General features: G+C 43.7%; 2 protein-coding genes across 2 annotated transcripts in view; one reads left to right on the top strand and one right to left on the bottom strand.

The window, feature by feature from the left end:
- The window catches only part of Pex1 (peroxisomal biogenesis factor 1), a 38,614-nt gene extending 29,524 nt beyond the window's left edge, over window positions 1–9,090 (bottom strand). Inside the window, exons 1-3 of the mRNA XM_051151992.1 lie at window positions 8,862–9,090; window positions 4,418–4,561; window positions 430–513 (exon numbers count right to left, since the gene is read on the bottom strand). Of these exons, the coding sequence (XP_051007949.1) occupies window positions 430–513; window positions 4,418–4,561; window positions 8,862–8,990 (357 nt within the window). The 5' untranslated portion in view covers window positions 8,991–9,090. The remainder of the gene's footprint in view (window positions 1–429; window positions 514–4,417; window positions 4,562–8,861) is intronic.
- A 48-nt stretch (window positions 9,091–9,138) lies between these two features.
- Rbm48 (RNA binding motif protein 48) lies at window positions 9,139–22,644 on the top strand. The gene is made up of 5 exons (XM_051151986.1): window positions 9,139–9,420; window positions 9,918–10,108; window positions 14,955–15,100; window positions 15,986–16,554; window positions 22,408–22,644. The coding sequence occupies exons 1-5, from the start codon at window positions 9,310–9,312 to the stop codon at window positions 22,492–22,494; spliced, it is 1,104 nt and encodes a 367-aa protein (XP_051007943.1). The 5' UTR covers window positions 9,139–9,309; the 3' UTR covers window positions 22,495–22,644.
- The last annotated feature ends 95 nt before the right edge of the window (window positions 22,645–22,739 follow it).

Genomic DNA, 22,739 nt, shown 5'->3' with positions numbered 1-22,739 from the left:
GAGCCATCTCTCCAGTCCCAAGCCTGGTCTTTTTCTTGTTTATGTTTTTTAGAGACAAGGTTTCTTTGCGTAGTCTTGGCTGTCCTAGACTTGCTTTGTAGACCAGGTTGGCCTCGAACTCACAGAGATGCCCCCTGCCTCTGCCTCCCCAGTGCTGGGATTAAAGGCCTGCACCACTACACCCAGCAAGGCCAGCCTGGTCTTATAGATGGAGCTCCAGTACCTGCAGGGCTACACAGAGAAACCCTTTTTTGAAAAACCAAATAACTAAATTGCAAATGCAGCATGGCTGTCTCATCTGTGGCTCTCACAGTATATAGTACGTCTAACTCAGAATACATAAAGAAGCCGAGGGAAAAAAAAAATCTCACAACTGATGCTTGGGTGTGGATTAGCTTCACGGTAACAGAGCACTTAGTTTTTCCTTACCAGTATCTCCCAGTCGTCTGCAGAGAGGGGCTCCACCTCAACTTGTTGGCAGGATACCACATGGGAACAAGGCCTGAGAAACACCTGGAGAGATCAGACAAGCAAAAGGACTTTTATGAAACTTTTCTGTATCTCTAGAAAATAAGTTCTCTCTTTAAGATTCTGTCTCTCTGTCTTTGTTTCTCTACACATCTGTTCCTCTGTCTCTGTCTGTTTCTCTATCCCTCTGTCTTTCTCTCTTTCTCTTCCCTCTTCCATGTCTCAGATAACAAATATTAAGTACTTTAGTCTTAGCTAGGCCTTGATATATTCAGTATTGCAGGAAAAACTGTTTCACAATGAACTACAGAACAAAGGAACATCCGAGCACACATGCTTGTAAAAGTCAATAAAGATATTCCTAGAAAGAAGTGTAAGAGTCAGGTGAGACGGCCTGTGCCTGTAATCTCAGCTACTCTGGAGGCTGAGGCAGGTGAGACGGCCTGTGCCTGTAATCTCAGCTACTCTGGAGGCTGAGGCAGGTGAGACGGCCTGTGCCTGTAATCTCAGCTACTCCGGAGGCTGAGGCAGGTGAGACGGCCTGTGCCTGTAATCTCAGCTACTCCGGAGGCTGAGGCAGGTGAGACAGCCTGTGCCTGTAATCTCAGCTACTCTGGAGGCTGAGGCAGGAGAATCTTGAGGTCAAGGCCAGCCTTGGTAATGTAGTCAGATCTACCAAAAAGCAAGGAGAGGGGCTCAAGAGGATCCAGAAACAATTCTCAGCTTCCACAGGGCACCTCACAACTGATGCCCTCTTGTGGCCTCGACTGGCACTGCATGCATGTGGTGTACAGACAAACCACCCTGGCACACAAAAATAATTTATTTTAAAGGAAGAAGTGGGAGCTGTAGAGATAGCTCAGTAGTTAAGATCACTTTGCTCTTGGAAAGGACCTGGGCTTGATTCCAAGCACCCACACGGTGGCTCACAAGCATCAGTAACACCAGTTCCAAGGGATGCAATGTCCTCCTGTGGCCTCTGCAGGCATCAGGCACCTACATGGTGCACAGTCACTCACACAGACAATATACCCATAGACAAAATAAACAGTTAAATATTTTTTAGTTGAAAAAACAAACAAAGCAAACAAACCAGGAAGGCTGGTGAGGTGACTCAGCAAGTAAAGGCTCTTGACGCCCTCTATTTGAATGAGATGGGCATGAGGGACCACAAGGCACCGCCTGCCCACAGGAAGCAAGTGCTACCCAGGCTAGCAAGGGGATTCTGTTCCTGCTCTTTGGGAGTCTTAGTAAAAGAGAGTCTGGAGAGAAGCAGGCAAGTGTCACTTAGAAGCAAATAAAAATGAAAAACAAGGACTACTTAGAGTTCTAATCAGGACACCAGAAGCCACCCTAGGAAGCTGCCAGGGCCCACATAGCGGTGCTCCTGCAATGTGCTATGAAATCCCGGGCAAAGACAGGCTGGCAAAGCAAGGCACTGGAGATTTCTAAGGTCAGTTTCCAGCGAAAAATGCAAGATTCTAAGGGCTGGGGAGACAGCCAAGTGCTTGCCATGTGTGCACAAGGACCTGATTTGGACTCATGGCACTCACATAGGCACAGCCATGAGAAATGGCTCCTATGAGCCCAGCACAGAGCCAAGCTGCTCCTTGAGGCTTTTGCTGGACAGCCAGGCTCCGTAAACTAAGGCGCTCTAAGATCAGTGAAAGACCCTGTTTCAGGAATTAGGGTGGACAGGCAGGAGGGACGGGCAGCTCAGCAGCTAAAAGCAGGGAGGAACTCTCTTCCCAGCACTCATGGCAGACGGCTCGCTGTTCCCTGCAGCTCTGGCTCCAGGAGGATCTAGCTGCTTCCTCTGGCCTCTGCGGGTACTTACACTCACAGACACATACCCTCATTTGGATATACAATGAAGATTAAAAAAAAAAAAATCTTTAAAAAAAAAAACAAAACCCATAAGGTGGAGAGTAAGAAACATCTGATGTCAACCTCTGGTCTCCACACTTACATGCGCATGCACCTCCCTCCATTAAATCAACTAAAATTCTAGCAAGAAAATAGAGTACACAAAAGCCTACTGCAAGGCTTATGCACTTCTCAGGAGTGACCTATTTAAATTATCAACAGCATGCATAAATAAACCACTCTGAGTTCAGAATAAATTAAAAGAAAAAAGAAGAAGAAGAAGAAGAAGAAGAAGAAGAAGAAGAAGAAGAAGAAGAAGAAGAAGAAGAAGAAGATGTGGCACTGTCCAGGTCTGTTGTGAGAAACTGGCAATACAGGGCAATTTGGCTCCATCTACAGAGGCCTCAATGTAATGTCACCTCCAGACATGATGAGACCATCTTTGACATCCCTCATTGGCTGATCAAGCAGACTTAACCTGAAAACCTGAATTTTAAATGCTCTGGACTCTGACATTTTCTGAGCGTGAGTTTCACACTTGAGAGCCATTCACGGTTTAGAATTCTGGATTCGGGCTGTCCAACTGGTAGGCTGTGCAGAGACTGCAGGTCTGAAGCACACCTGGGCCCAAGCAGCTCATGTCAGAGATTCCTAAGCTACTTAGGATTCTAAAAAAGTACAACAGCAGTTCCAGAAAAATAAGATACTTGGGCCTTGGGGGCTAGCCAGCCCACTGTCTGTTCCTGCAAGCAACTGTGGAGAAAAAATGCTGGAGGAAAAGAAAAAAAAAAAAAACCTGCATCCATATTAAACATACATTTCTTGGCAGTGTTCCTAAATAATACAACTATTTACACAGCATTGACATTGACTTAAAGATTGTAAGTCTCTAGTGGTTTTGCAAATACCATGCCATCTTATAAAAAGGATATGAACATCTAAAGACCTTGGCATTCATGGATGCTTATGGAAGCAACTCTAACTTATACCCATACAACGAAAGGTATGTGATATACTTTGTGGAGTAAAAATTGTGGGAAATAAGTACAAGATTTTTCTTTGAATCCTAAAGGTCTAGTTGGATCTCAAAAAACAGTAACATCCATTCTAAAATTGGGCTTAGGAAAAGGGAAAAATAAAATTTTTACTTTCCATCAAAATTTCAGTGGATGTTTAAATTGAATACTTAAAATATTTAAAATTAATCAACTGATGAACATAATATAACAAAAATAGACACAAGTCCTTATGCTTTGTGGTCTATAATAAGTACATACAATTATGGGCGAGACAGAAATGGAAAAGACCACCTTTGATGAAGTGATATCAGCTAAGCTCATGCTAGACTAGAAGTCAGATTAGAAATAATAATAAATAAGCCAAGTGTCTTGGTACACACCTTGGGAGGTTGAACCAGGAAGATCAAAGAGTTCGGAGTTCATACTTAGCGACATAGTGAGTTCAATCACTGGGACTCGCGTGGTAAAAATCAGATTCCTGGAAGTTCTCTGATCTCAACATTCCACAAGCATTCCCTTTGACCTGCCACTCCCTATGCCCCCTGTCCCACCAGCAACATACACACACACACACACACACACACACACAAAATTGTGACAAAAGCTGAGATGAAGTTCTAAAAGAAGAAAACCCAATACTCAAAAAGAAAAATAACTTTACAAAAACTGAGTGGGAAATAAGCAACTACAATACAAAAATCAATCTGCTGGCCGTGGTGGCGCACGCCTTCAATCCCAGCACTCGGGAGGCAGAGCCAGGCGGATCTCTGTGAGTTCGAGGCCAGCCTGGTCTGCAAAGTGAATCCAGGAAGGCCAGGACTGTTATGCAGACAAACCCTGTCTCAAAAAACCAAACCAACTAACTAACCAAACAACCAAAACCAACAATAAAGAACACAAACTCAAGTAGGAGGCATGTGAAAGATAAGACTGTGACTTACAAATAAAGCTAATTTGAGTATCCTGGCCTGGTCACACCAGCATACAAATGACCTCACCTTCAAAATATCTGAGCTTTAGGGTGCGACATTAAGAGGAAGCCACCGCCACCACACTGTGCTCACCTGTTCCCCGCTTGACAGGCCAAGTTTCTGACCAACTTGTCTATTAATTTCAGCCACATTTTCTCCTTGATCATTAAAATGTCTGCCTTCCACCCAGCTCAAGTAGGTGGGCTGGCGATCCCAGGTTACTTCTATAGCTTGATTCTGTTAATCCAAACAATGAGAGAAAAAAGGGGTTTAAAGTTTATGTTTTTTCCCTCTGGATTCAGGTAAGCAACTATTATAATACATATAACCAAAAAAGCACTAGAGATAGTTAATCATTCTTTATTCGCATTTGTCATTTAAAAACTATAATCACTTTAAACATCCAATAGTGGTGATATCATGAACAAAGCCCATATTCTCACAGTCTTATGGACTGACTCAAGTGATTCAGAATTCAAAGTGCACGGTTAGGTGACTGAACTTACACAGGCTTTCAGTGGGCATGTGTTTATCCTAAATTAACAATTCAAAGGAGAAAAAATTGACATGTTCAGGCAAAATGCTCATATTTGAAAAAAAAAACAAAGCAACACAACTTAGAATTATGAAAGCACAAATCAGCGGGACTATTTACTCTCTTACTAATCAATGAACTTATGTCAAAAGTAAGCAATACACATGGTAAAAGTACAAAACTTAAAAAGGATAACTGTGACAGTGGGCTCATCCATGTTCCTATAGAGAATTACTGTTAGCGATCGCCTGCTTGTACACAACTTCCATGCAGTTTCTCAATGGTTGTTAAAGGTTGCAGAACTGGCTGGGCATGGTGGTGCATGCCTTTAATCCCAGCACTTGGGAAACAGTACCTGCCTGATTTCTATGAGTTTGAGGCCACCCTGGCCTGCATAGTGAGCTCCAAGCCAGCCAAAACTACACAGTAAGACCCTGTCTCAAAAGCCAAACAAATAAGTAAATAAATGTCATAAGACTATAGAAACATATAGTTTAAACAGGGGCTGGGTTGGTGGCTCAGTGGTTAAGAGCACCTGTGGCACTTCGGCCTATAGGGGATTCAGCTCTGGCCCCCACAAGTACCATTGCATATGACAGCCAGACAGCCATGCGCATAATTAAAAATAAACCTTTAAAACTCAAAACATGTTAGAAAAGCACAACATGAAAATAACATAACATGTAAGTTTGTGGCTGAGAATTAAAAGACCAATGTCCTCTGTGGTTAAAGAATTACAGTGCCGGGGAGGATGCTGCACACTTGGGATGGCAGCCCTTGGGAGGCTGAGGAGGGAGGGCGTGATCGAAGGTCAGCTTGGGTTACAGACATCCTGTCTCTGTGGGGAAAAAAAAAAAATTACACTCATAGGAACATAGGGAAATATATGTACTTGGGAGGGAAAATTTTCCTTTCACAAAAACACATTATATGAACAAGTTTGTGTACTTCTGATAACCCTTTTTAGTCAGTGATTCCTGCATTTGTATATTATAGGCAAGATTTAAAATGCTTTACCCATTTACTATTGCATTACAAACATTTCCACACATTTATCACTTCTTTTTCTTTTTTTGGTTTTTTTGAGACAGGGTTTTTCTGTGTAGCTTTGGCTGTCCTGGACTCTCTTTGTCAACCAGGCGGGCCTCGAACTCGCAGTGATCTACCTGCCTCTGCCTCCCGAGTGCTGGGATCACAGGTGTGAGCCACCGTGCCCGGCTATTTACCCTTTTTAGTAAAACAAAACAAAAAACAACAACAACAGATAGTCTGAAGATTTGTTATCTCAGGAAGCTTGTGATTAAATTTACTTCCACATATCAAAATAAACTCATTATCTTTAAAATAGTGAATACCAAACTCTCTTCGTTCTTACCAAATTTCAGTACTTCATGTTTCTTTAAGCAGGACAAATTGCAAAGGATACTGGAGTCCCTTCTGACGCAATAAAGTACTCAAACACACTCCCTAGTAAACTTCTGTACATAAGAAAGTCACAATCAGCCGGGCATGGTGGTGTGTCTTTAATCTCAGCAGAAGCAGGTGGATCTCTGAGTTCAAGGCCATCCTGGTCTACAGTGTGAGTTCCCAGACAGCCAGGACTACAGAGAGACACCCTGTCTTGAAAGAAGAGAAAAGAACAAAACAAAGCAAAAACCACGTGTATCCTTTAGTTGCCTAATTTTTCTCGCAAGGTCCAAACAATGGTCCAATTGGCTTTGCTGACAAAGGTCATTCAACTAAACACAATTTGATAAAGTAAAAGGAAGCCGTGGCTTTGGAGTCAAAAGTCCCATGTCGCTATCTAGGTTACAAGAACAAAGGTAACAAGGCCTCGGGCGCTATTTATGCAGTTTCGTAAGTTGCCGATGCTATAACTCAGTCGTCCCCGCGCCCCCCCCCCGTTTCATAAGAAAGCTTTAAAAGCAGAGACATCAAAGGAGGAAATATGAAGTACACCCTGAAATGTCTAAAATACCTACTAGCCCACTAGGGGAAAACAAAAGAAAAAAAATCAACTTTATCAGACAAGAAAAACATTTCAGTCATTTGGTATGGATCAAAACGTAGTTCCTAGTTACATTATGGCATACGCTACACTCAGTGAGACTTGGTAAACTAATGCGCTAAGCTGATTTTTACATTGCTTTTCACTGGCCTTCTGGGGGAGAGAGAGAGCACTAACAGAATAGAGACTCTTTCATGACAAGAAGTGCACTGATCATCTGCTTTGGCTTTATACTGCGTTATCAATATCACCATGAAAGAAACAATCACCATGAACCCAAACATTCAAATGCCTCAGGACTGCCTAGGCCTAAGGCCTGGGCTATCTCTCGCTAGCATGAGGAAATGACAAGTCTATGCATGGCCATTTCTGGGTGGGATTTAGATCCCTTTTCTGCATTCTATGTCAGTAGGACCCCTCCTGCTGCTATCACTGCATACCTTGAGCTTAAACTATACAGGAGGTGACTGAATGGAAGTGGTGGTTCTCACCTGGGGGAGTCCCTGTCCCTCAAGGACATGTGTGTCTGAAGATGGCGTGGGGTGTCACGATGGGAGACACTACTCCTTTCTAGTAGATAAGGGGCATGGCGGTCTTAAGTATCGTACAGACCAGGCCATGGCGGCTCACACCTTTAATCTCAACACTCCGGAGTCAGAAGCAGGTGGATCTCTGTGTGTCTGAAGCTAGCCTGGTCAACATAGAGTTCTAACCAGGCAGGGCTACACAGTGAGACCCTGCCTGATAACAGAAAAGCTAGCAAGAAGTACGTGTTGACCAGGATGACTGAGAACTTCTAAGTTCAAGTGTACTTAGTACTTTGTCCCTAAATAAGGACTGTGTGAATAAAGAAAGACATGCTTGAAACAAAATATTACATAACAAACGAGACATGTCATATAAACCACCAAGTTCTGAAAAGAACATAAGTATGGGCAACAGAGAACCGCAGGGCTATGGGGGAGAAGGATTGTATTATTGTCACAGGCACGGGTTTGTATGAATGACGGAGGCTTTGGTGGGGAGCATAGAACCAGGAAAGGAGCAGAGGCAGGACTGAGATCAGTCAGGTAAGAAACAGTGGCAGGGGAGTGTAGCTGACACACAGCGAGGGCGGTCAAGAGGGCAAATTACTGAAGCCACATGAAAATGGACTTGGCCTCGGACTTCTAGTGTCCTTGTGTTTGAGAGTAGGGACATGACCTAGAAAACTAAGAATTTCAATTCTGTGAGTCTAAGTAGACTGGAGATTTTATGTCCATATATATATATGTTTTTTTTGGTTTTTAGAGACAGGGTTTCTCTGTGTAGCCTTGGCTGTCCTGAACTGCCTTTGTAGACCAGGCTGGCCTCGAACTCAAAGCGATCCACCTGCCTCTGCCTCCCAAGTGCTGGGTGGAGTTAAAGGCGTGCGCCACCCTGGCCGGCTTTTTAGAGATCTTTTAAAAATCTGTTCAAGACTCTGGTTCAGTAAGTTCGAGGAAGAAAAGCAGATAAAGGCCACCATTGAAATCCTTATTCCCGTGATTGCATTATCAGTGTTACATATTTTAGAGCTTCAGCTCAAATGAAATAATTCAACCGATTAATTCTTAACTCATGAATCTTTCGGGGGGGGGGTGGTTGTTATCTCATTAACCTTTTGCACCGATTGAAAACAAGTCTGCCACTCGAGGCTCTATCGAAGCATGAAAGAGCTCTCTGGAGCTTTTCAACCTAGAGTGAGGACTGCTTCTGAACCCTAGAACATTCTCGGTCTGGTTTAAGCGAGTTAAAGGGGTGGGCTAGGAAGTCCGCTGTAGGATCTGGGATGCACTACCCATGGTGTGGACACACGTGCTGCCAGTCCACGCCGTGCCCGCAGGGGGGCCTCGCTCATGCCTCGGAGCAGAGGATTGCCCCGGCTGGGCAAGGTGTCAGAGGACACTAGTGCCAGGACACGTCGGTGGCGTCCGACACCGGGCTGTGGCTCAGGCGTCCGGCTAACGCGTTACCTGCAGCAGGTGCAGCTGGGCCACGAGGCGTCGTGGCAGATGGAGGAAACAGTCCCGAACGTTCGTGAAGGCCACCGTCACGACCGCCCCGCCAGACCCCGCACCCGCTACGCGATCGCCGCTCCACATCGTCCAAAGAAAGGTTCTTACTGCCACCGGAGAGCAGAATCCGCCCCGTTCCCGTCAGGCCAGGGCGTCGGAGCCGGAGAACACCGATCGGTCCCGCCCCCCTCTTCACAAGCCTTGCTGCTGTCACTCTCCGATCTCTCCTCCGAGGCTCTAGGGGGCGGCACGGGGCTCACCGAACCCTCGCTCTCAGGAAACGATTGTCGATGCGGTCGATTCTCCAGCCAATCCTAGCACGCTCGACCCATCCTGCTCTCCTATTGGGCACAGAGAAGGGAGTCCGGCGGATGTTGTTGTGACGCGGAGGGCTGCCGCCGGCAAGATGGCGTGTAGTGATGGGAAGCCGGGAAGCGTCTTCGACCACCACGTCCAGACGGTTGTGTGTGACTCCCGGGCCAAATACCGGGAGGGCCGGCGCCCTCGCGCGGTCAAGGTAGAATGACTTCGGTTTCTTTTCTCTCCTCGGCACAGCACTAGCTCCCCATGGCCAGCCTACCTAAAGGCATGCCAGGAGTGGTGTCAGATCCCTCTCTCAGTGGAGGCGGCACGAGGAATCCGGCCCCAGGTACCAAGGGTTATCACTTATTAGACCGTCGTCACTCCGCGATTTTTTACTTTTGGATCCTATGTGTTTACGGTAGCGCTTCTCACAGGACAAGCGCCGGATGAGTGGTCAGTGACTGTTTGCATTTGGAGTCAGCTTTCAGAAAGACTTGTGTTAAATGGTTTAGTTAGACACCCTTATGTGGAGTGTGCCATTCTTGAGACAGAAAGAGTGACGGTTTTCTGTGTATGTTTTGCAGACCAAATTGAGCAGAGTATTAGTTGTTTCCAAAGTTCCATTTCTTAAAAGTCAGGGACAGATTTGCCATAGGATTGTTTGAGGAGTACGTTTAACGACACCCCCCTCCCTTTTTTTTTTTTTTTTAGGTGTATACAATTAACTTGGAATCTCGGTACTTATTAATACAAGGAGTTCCTGCAGTGGGAGCCATGAAGGAATTAGTGGAGCGATTTGCTCTGTATGGTGAGATTGAACAGTATAATCCTCTAGATGAATACCCAGCAGAAGATTTTACAGAAGTTTATCTCATTAAATTTGTGAGATTACAAAGCGCAAGGTATGTAGAAGTTAAACAGTACCCATGTCCTCACTCCTGCTGCTGTCATTGTAGCTGGCCCTGTGTTTTCCCCAAACACACCCATATCACACAGGCATTTTATGACTCTCAATATTCCTTCTTTGGGGGGCGTAGGGGTGGGAGGGAGATCTGCCTGCCTCTGTGCCTCCTTGAGTGCTGAAGTTAGAAAGTGCTGGGTCTAAAGGTGCGCACCACCCCACCCTGCCTTCCCGTTTGTTTTCACCCCTCCAGGTTTCACATATGCTAGTCAGTCATCTCAATAGTGAGTTACATCTCCAGGTCTTTCTTCAAACTTTTAAAAAGCTGGTTTTACAAAAAATACTATTTCTGGACTTGAGAGATAGCTCATCGGTTAAGAGCAACTGCTTTCTCTTCCAAAGGTCCTGAGTTCAATTCCCAGCAACGGCATGGTGATTCACAACCATCTATAATGAGATCTGGTGCCCTCTTCTTGCATGCAGGCGTACATACAGGCAAAACACTGTACAATAAATAAATCTTTTTTAAAAAGATACAGACCATTAAAAAAAAAAAAAAACAAAACTATTTCCATCCTCTCATATCTGCGCATAAAACTTTTTGGGCCGGTAGTATGATAGATTAAGAATTAGCATTTGAGGGGCTGGAGAGATGGCTCAGAGGTTAAGAGCACGTGGCTGCTCTTAAAAAGGTCCAGAGTTCTATTCCCAGCAACCTCATGGTTGTTCACAACCATCTATAATGAGATCTGGTGCCCTCTTTTGGCCTGTAGGTGTACATGCAGGCAGAGCACTGTATAGGTGATAATAAATAAGTCTTAAAAAAAAAAAAAGAATTAGCATTTGAAGTAAATTTACAGTCCTGTGGCTTAGTAACTTTGGAGTTTTTTAATTCTGCTAAGCATATTTTTTTCTCTTCTTAAAATCCATATGGCAAAAAGGTCTACTTAAGGCTCACTGAGGGAGGATGAAATGAAATTATTTATGTAAAGGGCTTAGACTGGTTCCTCGTACTGAGAGGAAATATTAGAGCCTGGTGGTGGTGGTGCACACCTTTAATGCTAGCACTGGGGAGGCAGAAGCAGGTGGATCTCTTGAGTTCAAGGCCAGACTAATCCTCAGAGTGAGTTCCAGGACAGCCAGGGCTACACAGAGAAACCCTGTCTCAAAAAAAAAAAAAAAAAAAGGTAAACATTAGTGATGACCGTTGTTATTATTATGGTTCTGTGTTAATCAATCTGAAGTCTACAATGTTCTATTTTTGTGTTAACCCTTTTTAGGGGAGGAGTGTAGCGCGCGCGCGCGTGTGTATGTGTGTGTGTTTGCAAAGTGCACATACAAACACATAAGCTAGAAGTCAATGCCAAGTCCCTTCAGTTGATCTTCATCCTGTTTTTTTTGTTGGGACAAATTTTTTACGTGTTGCCTTGACTAGCCTAAAACTGGCCATGTAGAGCAGGCTGACCTAGAACTTAAAGCTTCCACCTGACTCTGCCTACTCATCCTACCAGGTTTAAAGGCCTCTACCCTGTGTTTTGAGGCAGGGTCACTCACTGAATCTGGAGCTCATCGGCTAGATTGGTTGGCTGTCAAGCTCCAGTGGTCCTCATATCTTGTCAGCTCTGGGATTATAAGCATGGTGCAGTGACTACCTTGTATGTGGACGCTAGGGCTCTGAGCCTAGGCAGGGGAGCGCAAACAAGTGTTCTACCAAACTGAGCCATCTCCCTAGCTCATGCTAGCCACTTTGTCTTTTTAATCGCTAACTTAATCTAAACCATATCTTTCCCGGCTTTGCCATTCATATGTATGTATGTATGTATGTGAGTGTATATGTATATACATACATACACATGTATTTATATGCATATATATCCATATTTTTCCTTTATGTGGTAGAAAAAGGCTTTAGATTCCCTGGAGCTGAAGTTACAGGTAGTTATGAGCCACCCATCATGGGTTCTGCGAGTTGAATCTGCTCCTCTGAAAGATCAGAAGGTGCTCGTATTGTCAAACCATGTTGTTAGCCTTTTGTCTGCCGCAAAAGCACTGACATCAAGAAGCTGTGTGCCTTTTCTCATCAATTGGCCAACTCTTTGTGGTTAGGAAAGCAAATTCCCTAGTGCTCTTGTATCTCCACAGAACCTGATACCGTTGGCTCTGAAGTCAGACATCTAAATTGAATCCTTGTTTTGTAGATGAATGTGTAAATATGGCAGTTATTAATTTCCTGGTGCTGTGGTTTTATCCTGAGATGGTTATAAGCTACCAATTTAAGTGCAGCACTGTGGCTTTGCCTGGAGTAATATCTCAATAAGCACTGATCATTATCAGTAGATTTGTAAGTACTTAGTTACTTATTCTAGTGCCCGGCTCATCATATATCTTCAGTATTTCTTGAATGAAACAATTCTTTAAAAATTAGTTACTTCTCTTTTATTCTTATATGAATGTGATATAGTTATGTGTGAGCTTATATGCCATGTATGCATGCAAGACCCTACAGAGATGAAAAGGACATTATCCCCTGGAACTGGAGTTACAGACAGTTATAAGTCGCCATGCTGGGAATTGAACCTGGGTCCTCTGGAAGAGCAGCCAGTGCTCCGGCCCCAGAAGGAATACAGTACTTAATTTTGCATTGATAAGTTGTTATATATTCAGTATTTTTTTATTCATGTATGTGTGTGTGTGTGTGTGTGTGTGTGTGTGTGTATGCGCGTGCACGCCTGTGTATCTAAGAGTACATGCCATGGTATGTGTATAAGAAATGGGTGTTGAGTTTTGTGTGTGTGTTTGTTTCTGCCACAAGTGCTGGATTACAGGTGTGTGCCACTGCGCCCAGCTTTATGGTGGTTGTTTTTAAATAAAATCGCAACCGTTTAACCAATAAAGTCTCAAGAGCTAGATGCTGGGGTAAAAGCTTACCAGCTCAGAGACGCAGAGAAAGCACCCAGCTGACCTTCCTACTATGCCAACATACTAGAAGGAAAAAACTACTCCGTTTCCAGGCTGTCATAAAAGCCCTTCAAATTGAATGTCCTTCCTTTCTACTTCCTGTGCGTCTCTCTATCCATCCCCCAGACTTCCTCTCACTCTGTCATATTTTTCCTATCTTCACTCCCTATCAACTGGTTGCTTGCTCCTCCTCTTGACCTAGGGTTGACTTTATTTAATCTTGTTTACAGAAAGTTCTTGAACTAAAGGTGTGTGCTAGGGCTGAGCCACACTACAACTAGAAACAAGTTTTTCCAGTGCACAATCTCAGGGTTCACAGTATGATCAAATATCTTGAAACAGATGGTTCTTTCCTACCATGTGAGTTCCAGAGATTGAACTCAGGTCATCAGTCTTGGTAGCAAGCGCCTTTACGTGCTTACCAGCCCAAAGTTATATATTTTGCACACAAGTTCTGTAGCTCAGGCTAGCCAGTAGGATCCCGAGTTAGTTCAAAAGAGTCTAGGTGAGGTGTCTAGCGTAGCTGAGAACTTATTGACATTGTTAGCAGAAGGAAAGGGAAGGGTAATGGCTCAGGCTGGAGAGATGGCTCAGTGGTTAAGATAGCTTGCTGCTCTTCAGAGATCTGGACTTCAGTTCCCAAGGTGGCTACAACCACTTACAACTCTAGCCATACAGGGTCCAATGGCCTCTTCTGCTCTCTGGGCACCAGGCACCTGTGCATACATCTACAGACACACATACATACAAATAAATAAATAATAAGATAAACTTATTTTTTTTCTTGTTTTGGGTTTTTTGTTTTTTTGTTTTTTGTTTTGGTTTTTCTAGACAGGATTTCTCTGGGTTGCCTTGGCTGTCCTGGACTCAATTTGTAGGCCAGACTGGCCTTGAACTCACAGTGATCTGTCTGCCTCTGCCTTCCTGAGTCCTGGGGTTACAGGCATGAACCACTGTGCATGAGATAAACCTTTTTCTTAAAGAGTACTTTTTGGGTCAGTGAGGTCATTCCAACCCAAAGCATCTTACTCAGAACACCCCTCCCCCCCACATACATACACACACACTCTCTCTCCCTCCCCCCCATCTCCTCTCTCTCTCTCTCTCTCCTTAAATCAGCCTGTGCAATACCTGTTAATCTTTTATCTTTGGTAAATCTCATTTTAAAAGCCATGGCTGGAGAGATGGTTCTACAGGACCTGAGTTTGATTACCAGCAATCAGGTCAAGTGTCTATAACTCTAGCTCCAGGCTAGAGCCTCTGAACATACTTACACATAATTAAAAATAATAAAAATATAAGCATTTCTGAGTATAGTGATGTGTGCCTTTAATCCCAGCACTTAGGAGGCAGCAACAGGCTGAATTCCAGACCAGCCTGGTCTACATAGTGAGTTCCAGGACAGCCAGAGCTACATAGTGAGACCCTGTCTCGGGTAGGGGAGTGGTTGGCGGGGTAGAACCATGCATCTGTGGGCTGGAGAGATGACTCAGAAGCTAAGAGTGCTTACTGCTAGTCCAGAGGACTCAAGTTTGGAGTTTGGTTCCCAGCACCCATGTCAAGTGGCTCACAACTGTCTATAACTCCGGGTTCCAGGGATCACCTCCGGCCTCCTTGGGCAAGTGTACTCATGGACATTAACATGGCTACCAGCAGGAGCTCAGATTATGGCCATCAACATAGCTTCAGGTGGAAGCATGGCCCACGGATATCCTCATAAGGCCTGAAATCTTAAGGGAGCCATTTGAGGCTGGGTTGTGCTTCCCAGCCGTCCTACCTACACGTAGATAAACATTCCTCTACATAAGTAAAAATAGTGAAAATAATAGTTTTTTAAGACATGTAATTTATGTATTTCTCTAAAGTTCTCTTTATGTATTTCTCTTTAGGGTAGCTAAGAAAAAGATGGATGAACAGAGTTTCTTTGGTGGGTTACTCCATGTGTGCTATGCTCCAGAATTTGAGACAATTGAAGAAACTAGAAAAAAGTTAGAAGAAAGAAGGGCTTATATTGCAAGAGTTACTAAAAACAAAGGTATGGAAAGTCTGTGTTCACAGCCCCTGTAAACCAGGCCCTGCTAGCTATGTGTGTCATAGAGTTCCTGCTCAGTTGTGGTGACTTGAAGCACAGGGTTCTGTGCAGTACTGTACAGTCCCAGGTGGAAAGGGAGAGCTGCTGATTTATGCAAAATTCCTCTGAGATGTGAGAGATGGTTGAATTTTATCCAGAAGGGGAGTAAAAACGTGGCACGGTGAGCCAGGCCACGTGTCTAAACACTAGAGAAATAAACTTTCTCCATACATTCAAGAAGCTGTAAGTCCTTCAGAGTAACCAAAGTTTTAATGAGAGAGATTAGGAAAGTAGACCGGAAGTAAATTAGGAAGCGCCTCGTGTCCTAGGCCAAGGGATCTGGTGTTTAGCATGAGGACAGCAAGCAGCAGTTGTGGTTTGTGGACTGGCAACAAGAGCTGTTCATCATGAGACAGTCCTGGCATTTGGTCAGCAGCTGGTTCTGTGGCCCACGTGCCTAGCTGAGCTCTGACACAGCATGAACTGAACGTGCAGTGACGTGCAAAACTCTCAAAGGTCCCAGCTAGTGGGGAGCATGAGAGTGTAGGTCTTATTGTCTGCGGAGTAGGGAGGCAAATGAGGCTCCAGAGGGCAAATGAGGCATTCTAAGTGAATAAACAATGTCGTAGATAAGGAGGGAGACGGGAAAGGTGACTCGACCCTGCTTCCCTTTGCATCTTTTCAGAAGGCCTTTAGGTAGCCTCAGTTCATTGCCTGCCCTAGAAGTGTATTTAGGGAGTGGAGCTTGTTTGCGTTTTAGGGTTGTTTTTAGAATTACAAGGTTCTGAATATGATTAATGGACCATTTGTTTCCCTTTCCCGCAACTTTTAAAAAATGTACTCTTAAAGACTATTACATGACAAAAAGGAAACCAGTTCCAGAGCCAAAAGGAACAGAAGATTCCAGACAAGATTTCCATCCACATACACCTGGATTTTGGACTCCTGCTGCCAACGGTTCCCCTGGGAACTCAAGTCCTTGTCTTCCTTATTCTTGTGAGTTGCCTCTGTGCTATTTTGCCTCCAGAAGCACATGTTCACCTGGGGAAGACGTGGAAGGAGCGTCAGACTCCTGGACCGGTGCTAGGAACCATAGTGACCTCCGGAAGCATCGTGACTGCAGTGCCTTTCCCCCGGAACCACAGACAAACACTTACAAAGACTCAGTGCCCTGCTCCAGTGTGCAGGGAGCCGCTGCTACCTCACAAGCCGTCGGTAGGTTTATGCCTAGGACAACGCAGCTGCAGCAGAGGAAAAGACGACGAGACTGTGATCGTGAACTTGGAACTTTCCTTGAAACAAACACAAGCAGTAATGACGTCTTGATTGGACCTAAGTTACCAGATATTCCCACGGTGGATCTGCAGGACGACTCCTTGAATGCAACAGCAAACTTAATTCGGAATAAACTTAAAGAGGTGAGGTCATTGCTTTAAGAAATTGAGGTAATTTAACCGTAGGAACGACAACCAGATAGGAAATCATATGGAGGAACTAAAACATATTATTTGTGCTTGATGTTTTTTCCTACCTTGTCTTTTAAGATAACAACTTTGATCAATATTTATTTGATTTGACAGTCATTCTTGGTTTAACAATGAACAGATACATTTCGTGTCAGTGTAGGTACAAAAGACTACACGTTCCAGTCCGTCAGACTATGATAGTTGATTCCAGATGTTGCCGTTCCTTCCTTCTCCATCTAAAGTTCTGTAGGGAGGAATAGTATAGGCCAAAATAGACAGTTACAATCAATTATTTCTCTCAAGTTCAAAGTTAACTACAGACTACATTAAAGTCAAAATGCTTTTATGGTAGATATCCATAAAAGGGATGGTTTTGATTAATTAAGTAATCTGTTAATTAATTTTGTTGGGAACAGAACCCAGGGATGTGTGTGTTAGGCAATTGCTCCATCGCTGCCACATCCCCAGCTAAGAGAGTGAGGTTTCTAAAGACTGAGCTTCAGTTGCTTTATGCTCGACCTTTTATGTGTGAACTTCAAAGACCTGAACTAGTTGGAAGTCAGATTGTCTTTCCCCCATTGTTTACATTATTTTCCATTTCCTAAACACAAAAGAAAATTAACATTTGGAGTAGCTTGTGAAAACTTTTTTTCTGTGGAGATGGGCCTTGTAGAAATCATAGATGGAGGGCCATGAGCATTTCTTTTCTTTCTTTCTTTCTTTCTTTCTTTCTTTTCTTTTCTTTTCTTTTTTGTTTTTCAAGGCAGAGTTTCTCTTTGTAGCCGTGGCTTCCTGGACTCAGTTTGTAGACCAAGCTGGCCTCGAACTCACAGAGATCTGCCTGCCTCTGCCTTCCCGAGTGCTTGGATTACAGGTGTGTGCCACCATGCCTGGCTCGCGAGCATTTTTTTAGTTAATCCAGGTTCATAGAGTCCTAGTGACACTGTTGCTCTTCTGTTTTGCAGTGTGATTAGGGAAGCTAAGTATGACCACGGTTTTTATATTTTAACCTACCAACATTTTTTCAGAGTGTGCCAGCACCTTATTTCCTTTAGTTGCACTGAACTTCGACGGAGATACAGACTCATAGCTGTCTGAGTCAGGGCCACCTGCATTTTTAAAGTGTAAAGTCTACATTCCATATATATATAAATAATAGAATAACAAAAAAGAAGTATTTCACGTCAAGATGGTTTTACATTGCTTTTGACTCACTATTAATTGTTATTTTTGGTAGTGGAATAATAACAATGTTTTCAGGATCCATTCCAGCTAAGATCTCTGTAAAGCCAGCCTGGTCTGCCTAACAAGTTCCAAGTCAGGCCAGGCCAGTCAAAGTTACATAGTCAGACCTTTTTTAAAAATAAAAGGGTTGGAGAGGTGGCTTGGCAGTTAAGAGCACTGTCTGCTCTTCCAGAGGACCTGAGTTCAATTCCCAGCAATCACATGGTGGCTCACAACCATCTGTAATGAGATCTGGTCTGCAGGTATACTTGTAGATAGAGCACTCATATACATTAAATAAATAGATCTTTAAAAATACATATAAAAACAAACAAAATCCCTAGTTAAAAAAATCAGGATATTTTACCTGTATCCTGTTTGTTTTCGTCATTGTAGCTGCCGTCTCTGCAGGGAGGTGACATCTGTCTTTTAATTTGCATTTGTCTAATTGGAATGGGATAGCATCCTGATACATTCTTCTGCATTTCTCTGATGGCTAATGATGTTGAAAACTTCTAAATATTTCTTGGCCATTTCTATTTCTTCCTTTGAGAGCTGTTCAACATAACATACGATCCTCAATCCATTTTGAATTAGTGTATGCATGCGTGCGCAGTAAGCCGTATGATTCAAGTTTTCATTTTCCTGCATGTGGAAATCCGGTTTTTGTTGAAAAGACTGTTTTCTCCCATGTGTTTTTGATACCTTTGTCAAAAACTCCATGGCTGTAGCTGTGTGGGATTATCTGGATCCTCGGTTCTATCCCACTGTTCTGCGTCCTTGTTTTTATCCAGTACTAGCCTGCCCTTGACCAAAAAGCGAGTTGGGGAGAAAGAGATTTCTTTGGCTTACGCTTGTATATTGCTGTTTACTATAGAAGGAAGTCAGGGCAGGAACATGGAGGCAGGAGCTGATGCGGAGGCCATGGAGAGGTGCTGCTTACTGGCTTGCTTCAAATGGCTTCCTCAGCCTGCTTTCTTTAGCACCCAGGACCACAAGCCCAGGGATGGCACCAAGCCATCAAAACTAACTAAGAAAATGCCCTACAGTCGGGTCTTATGGAAGCACTTTCTCAATTAAGGTTCCTCCTTTTGTGCATGACGCTGACACAGACTGGGCAGCGCATCTTGTTATTGTGGCTCTGGGATTTGAGATAACATGTGGTGTCTCTAGCTTTGCTCTCACTGCCTGGGATCGCGTTAGCTCTCCAGGCTTTGGACTTCCATATGAATTATAGGGAATCTTTTTTCTAGCTTTATGAAGGATGTCTTTGATACTTTGATAGGGATTGTGTTTATTTTAGATATCACTTTTGGAAACACAGCCATTTGCACAGTATTAGTTCTGCCAGGGCCAGTGAGATGGTTCAGCAGATAAAGGTATTTTCCACAAGCCTGACACCCCGAGTTCAGTCCCAAGGACTCACATGATAGGAGCAAAGAGCCAATTGCCGTGTTTGCCTCTGGCCTTCATATACACGCTATGGCACATACAGTCCCTCCTCATGCGCAAATAAGTGAATCAGGGTAGTTTTAAAAATTAATTTTGCCAGATGGTAGTGGTACACGTACAGAGCGAGTTCTAGGACAGCTAAGGCTACACAAAGAAACCCTGTCTCAAAAAACTTAAAAAAAAAAAATTTCTGCCCGGGCTAGTGAGATGGCTCAGTGGGCAGAGGCGCTTGCTGCCTAGCCTGGCAACCTGTGTTCTGTTCCAGCACCCACTGCTACAAGTTGTCCTCTGACTTTCAAGTGTGTAATGTGCTGATGGCGGGGCGGGGGCAGAATAACCATTACAGATGGTTAAAATTAATTCTGCATGAGAGACCATGAACAGGAGAGGCCTTGTCTTTTTTTTTTTTTTTTTTTTTTTTAAATTTTTTTTCCAAGACAGAGTTTCTCTGTGTACACTTGGCTGTCCGGGAGGGTTTCCCTGTGTACCCTTGGCTGTCCTGGACTCGCTTTGTAGACCAGGCTGGCCTTGAACTCGGAGATCCTCCTGCCTCTGCCTCCTGAGTGCTAGGATTACAGGCATGCTCCTGGTGAGAGGTCTTGCCATTTTATAGTCGTTTTTTAGTGTTTCTTCTCACTAATATATAGTTTTGACTCTAGAAGTCTTTGACCTTCTGGTTACTTGTTTAAGTATGTGGAATATACATGTGTATATGTTCATGTATGTGTGTGCACATGACTTCCTCTGTCACTGTCTACCTTATTTTTTGAGACAGGGTCTCATTTAACCTGGAGCTCAGTGATTCGGCTAGACTGGCTGCCAGCAGGCTACTGGGATCCTTTTGTATCTGTCTCCCTAGTGTGAGATTATAAGTGTGCACTACTGCTCTGGCCTTTTCACATGGGGGCTGAAGATCAGAACTCAGGTCTTTGTGTTTCCGTGGCAAGCACTTCACCAGTTGAGCTGTCTTCCCAACCCATTTGGCTTTGTTGTTTATTGTGAATGGGATTTTTTTGTTTTGTTTTGTCTTATTTTTGTCTTTTTCTTGGCAAGTTTATTGCTTTTTAGAAAAGCTACTGGTTTTTGTTTGTTGATTTTATTTATTTTGATGAAAGTGCTTTTCATAGTTAAGAGTTTCTGGCTGAATCTTTAGAGTTTTTTAAGTATAGAATTGTGTAGTCTGTGAGTAGAGATAATACGACTTTCTTTGTTATTTTTCTTGTCTTATTGCTCTGGCTTAGAGTCACAGTATTGAATAAGAGTGGAAAAAATGGACACTTTGTCTCCATTGCTGGTATCAAAGGAAATGCTGTTGTCCTTTTAATTACCTTCTGAGATAAACATGTAATTTCTGTTCTTGAGTCTATGTGCTGTATTTTTTGACTTGCCTATGTGGGGCCTTCCCGGAAATCTTGGAATGAAACTAACTTTGTCGTAGTTGTATGATCTTACTGTGTTGTTCAATTCAGTTGCAATAATTTTATTGAGAATTTTTACTTACATGTTGATCGTAGGAATTGGGTTGTAGTCTTGTTTGTTGTATCCTGTAGGACTTATCAGGGCGATGCTGGCTTCCTAGAATGAGTTAGCTAATGTCCTTCCTTACATGTCTGCTTTTTTAACTAGCTTGAGGAGAATTGGTGTTAACTCTTCTTTATAAGTGCTGGTGGAGTGAATCCATCGCATTTCTGGGGACTTTTATTGGTGCTTCATTCTTGTTGCTTGTCATGGATATATGCAAATTGTTTATATTTTCTTGAGTTAGTTTTAATAAGTCACATTGCTAGCTCCATTACCCAAACTTTTAAAGTCAAATTAAGTTTTGTTTTCTGTCAGACAAGGCTGTTTCCCTAAAGTGGGGTTTGAAAGAACAGCATTGAACGTAGGAGAAAATGGGATTTATATAGCTCAAGAACTGCAAGATTTCAAGTGTTGGGGGATTTCCAAAGGAATTTTGATGACTTAGGAGCTTGGCAGAACATCCTATCAGGGTGGAGGTCGGGGTACAGGGTATAGGACATGTTGGAATAGGTATAAGTAGGGCGCCTTTTCTCATCACCTGTTCTAGCTCCTACATAATGACACAGAGACCTAGTAGAGTTATTAATGAGTGTGAAAGCACTAGCGCTGGGCGGGTATGGATTTACTCTAACCCTCTATGCTGATCTTGCTACTTCCCAGCCCTGTGCCCATTACTTGGCATCTCAGTCTCGCCTGGGCTACTTCTGCTCCATCTGTCCCCATGGTGAGCTCCTCATGGCAACATCTCTGTCATGTCTCCCTTCTCCCTTTCTACCTCATGGTCCCCACCTGAGACTCCTGACTAGAATTGGAAGCCCAGCCCCAACTCTCCTCTCTTGCCCAGCTATAGGCTGAATCAGCTCTTTATTCACCAATCAGAGATAATTGGGGAGCATTCTTGGCACAACACTGATCAATAACCCTGACAATGCTCATGTCTGGACTGGAACCTGATCTCTGGGGGCACAAGACCAACCCCCAACAGGAACAAGTCAAGTTCCAGAAAATGGGTCAAGGAATTTCAAACCTGTTTTACAGAAAACAGGAATGAATTGATTCAGACCTTGTAACAAGAGGCTTCTAGTCTTAGGATGGGTCCGGGTGGTCCGTCAGTGTGTGCCTAGGAAAGTACCCATGTCTTCTAGATTGTCCAGGCCTTTGAAATATGTTTTCAAAGAATTCCAAAACAATTCTCTTAATTTTACTGGAATCTGTTGTAACCTTCTTGTTTGATTGGTTGGTTGGTTTTGCTGTGTTTGTACTTTCCCCTCTAGCTCTTCCCTCCCTCTCTTAGTTTATTAATCTTAAATTGAAGATAACCTAGGCCTTATTTGGTTAGTTTTATATGTTGTTCTTTTAGCCTAAATTTTATTCATTTCTGTCCCAATTTTTTACTAACTGTTGCTGTCTACTGCTTAGTGATTCTTTTTGTTTTTTTGAGACAAGGTTTCTCTCCGTAGCCTTGGCTGTCCTGCACTGACCTTGTCGACCTGGCTGGCCTCCAACTCAGAGAGATCCACCTGCTCTGCGTCCACATGCTGGGATTGTAGGCGTGTATCACCATGCTCGGCTGAGATACTTAGTGATTCTTTTTTGTTTTTAAACTAGGTGATTTCATCCGTGCCAAAGCCTCCAGAGGACAAATCAGAAGACACATCTACAAGTCACCCACGAAAACAAAGAAGGAGGATATAGCTTGCCAGCGGGGGAGGGGCGGTTTTCTCTTTCCTTTCCTCTTTTGAGTCAGGGTCTCACTGGGCAGCCCCAGCTATCCTGGAACTCACTGGTGTAGACCAGGCTGGCCCCAGGCTTCTGCCCTCTGCATGCTGGGATTAAAGGTGTGCCCATCACCTGCAGGTCAATTGGTCCTTTCTGGGGCCTCTTTATGTGTAGCCCATTTTAATTCTGCAAGAAGCCTTACTACTGCTGGTTTTAAAGGG

This window comes from Acomys russatus, chromosome 10 (assembly GCF_903995435.1).
Source record: "Acomys russatus chromosome 10, mAcoRus1.1, whole genome shotgun sequence".
Taxonomy (NCBI): Eukaryota; Metazoa; Chordata; class Mammalia; order Rodentia; family Muridae; genus Acomys; species Acomys russatus.
The sequence above is the reverse complement of the archived record's forward strand: the minus strand, read 5'-3'. Positions and strand labels throughout refer to the sequence as shown.

What these genes read in the sequence shown, in the direction of transcription:
- Rbm48 (XM_051151986.1), top strand. Translation starts at nt 9,310, where the DNA reads ATGGCGTGTAGTGATGGGAAGCCGGGAAGCGTCTTCGACCACCACGTC. An exon ending in GTGAGATTACAAAGCGCAAG is followed by an intron (nt 10,109 to 14,954) that starts GTATGTAGAAGT and finishes ATTTCTCTTTAG; the next exon opens with GGTAGCTAAGAAAAAGATGG. An exon ending in AAGAGTTACTAAAAACAAAG is followed by an intron (nt 15,101 to 15,985) that starts GTATGGAAAGTC and finishes GTACTCTTAAAG; the next exon opens with ACTATTACATGACAAAAAGG.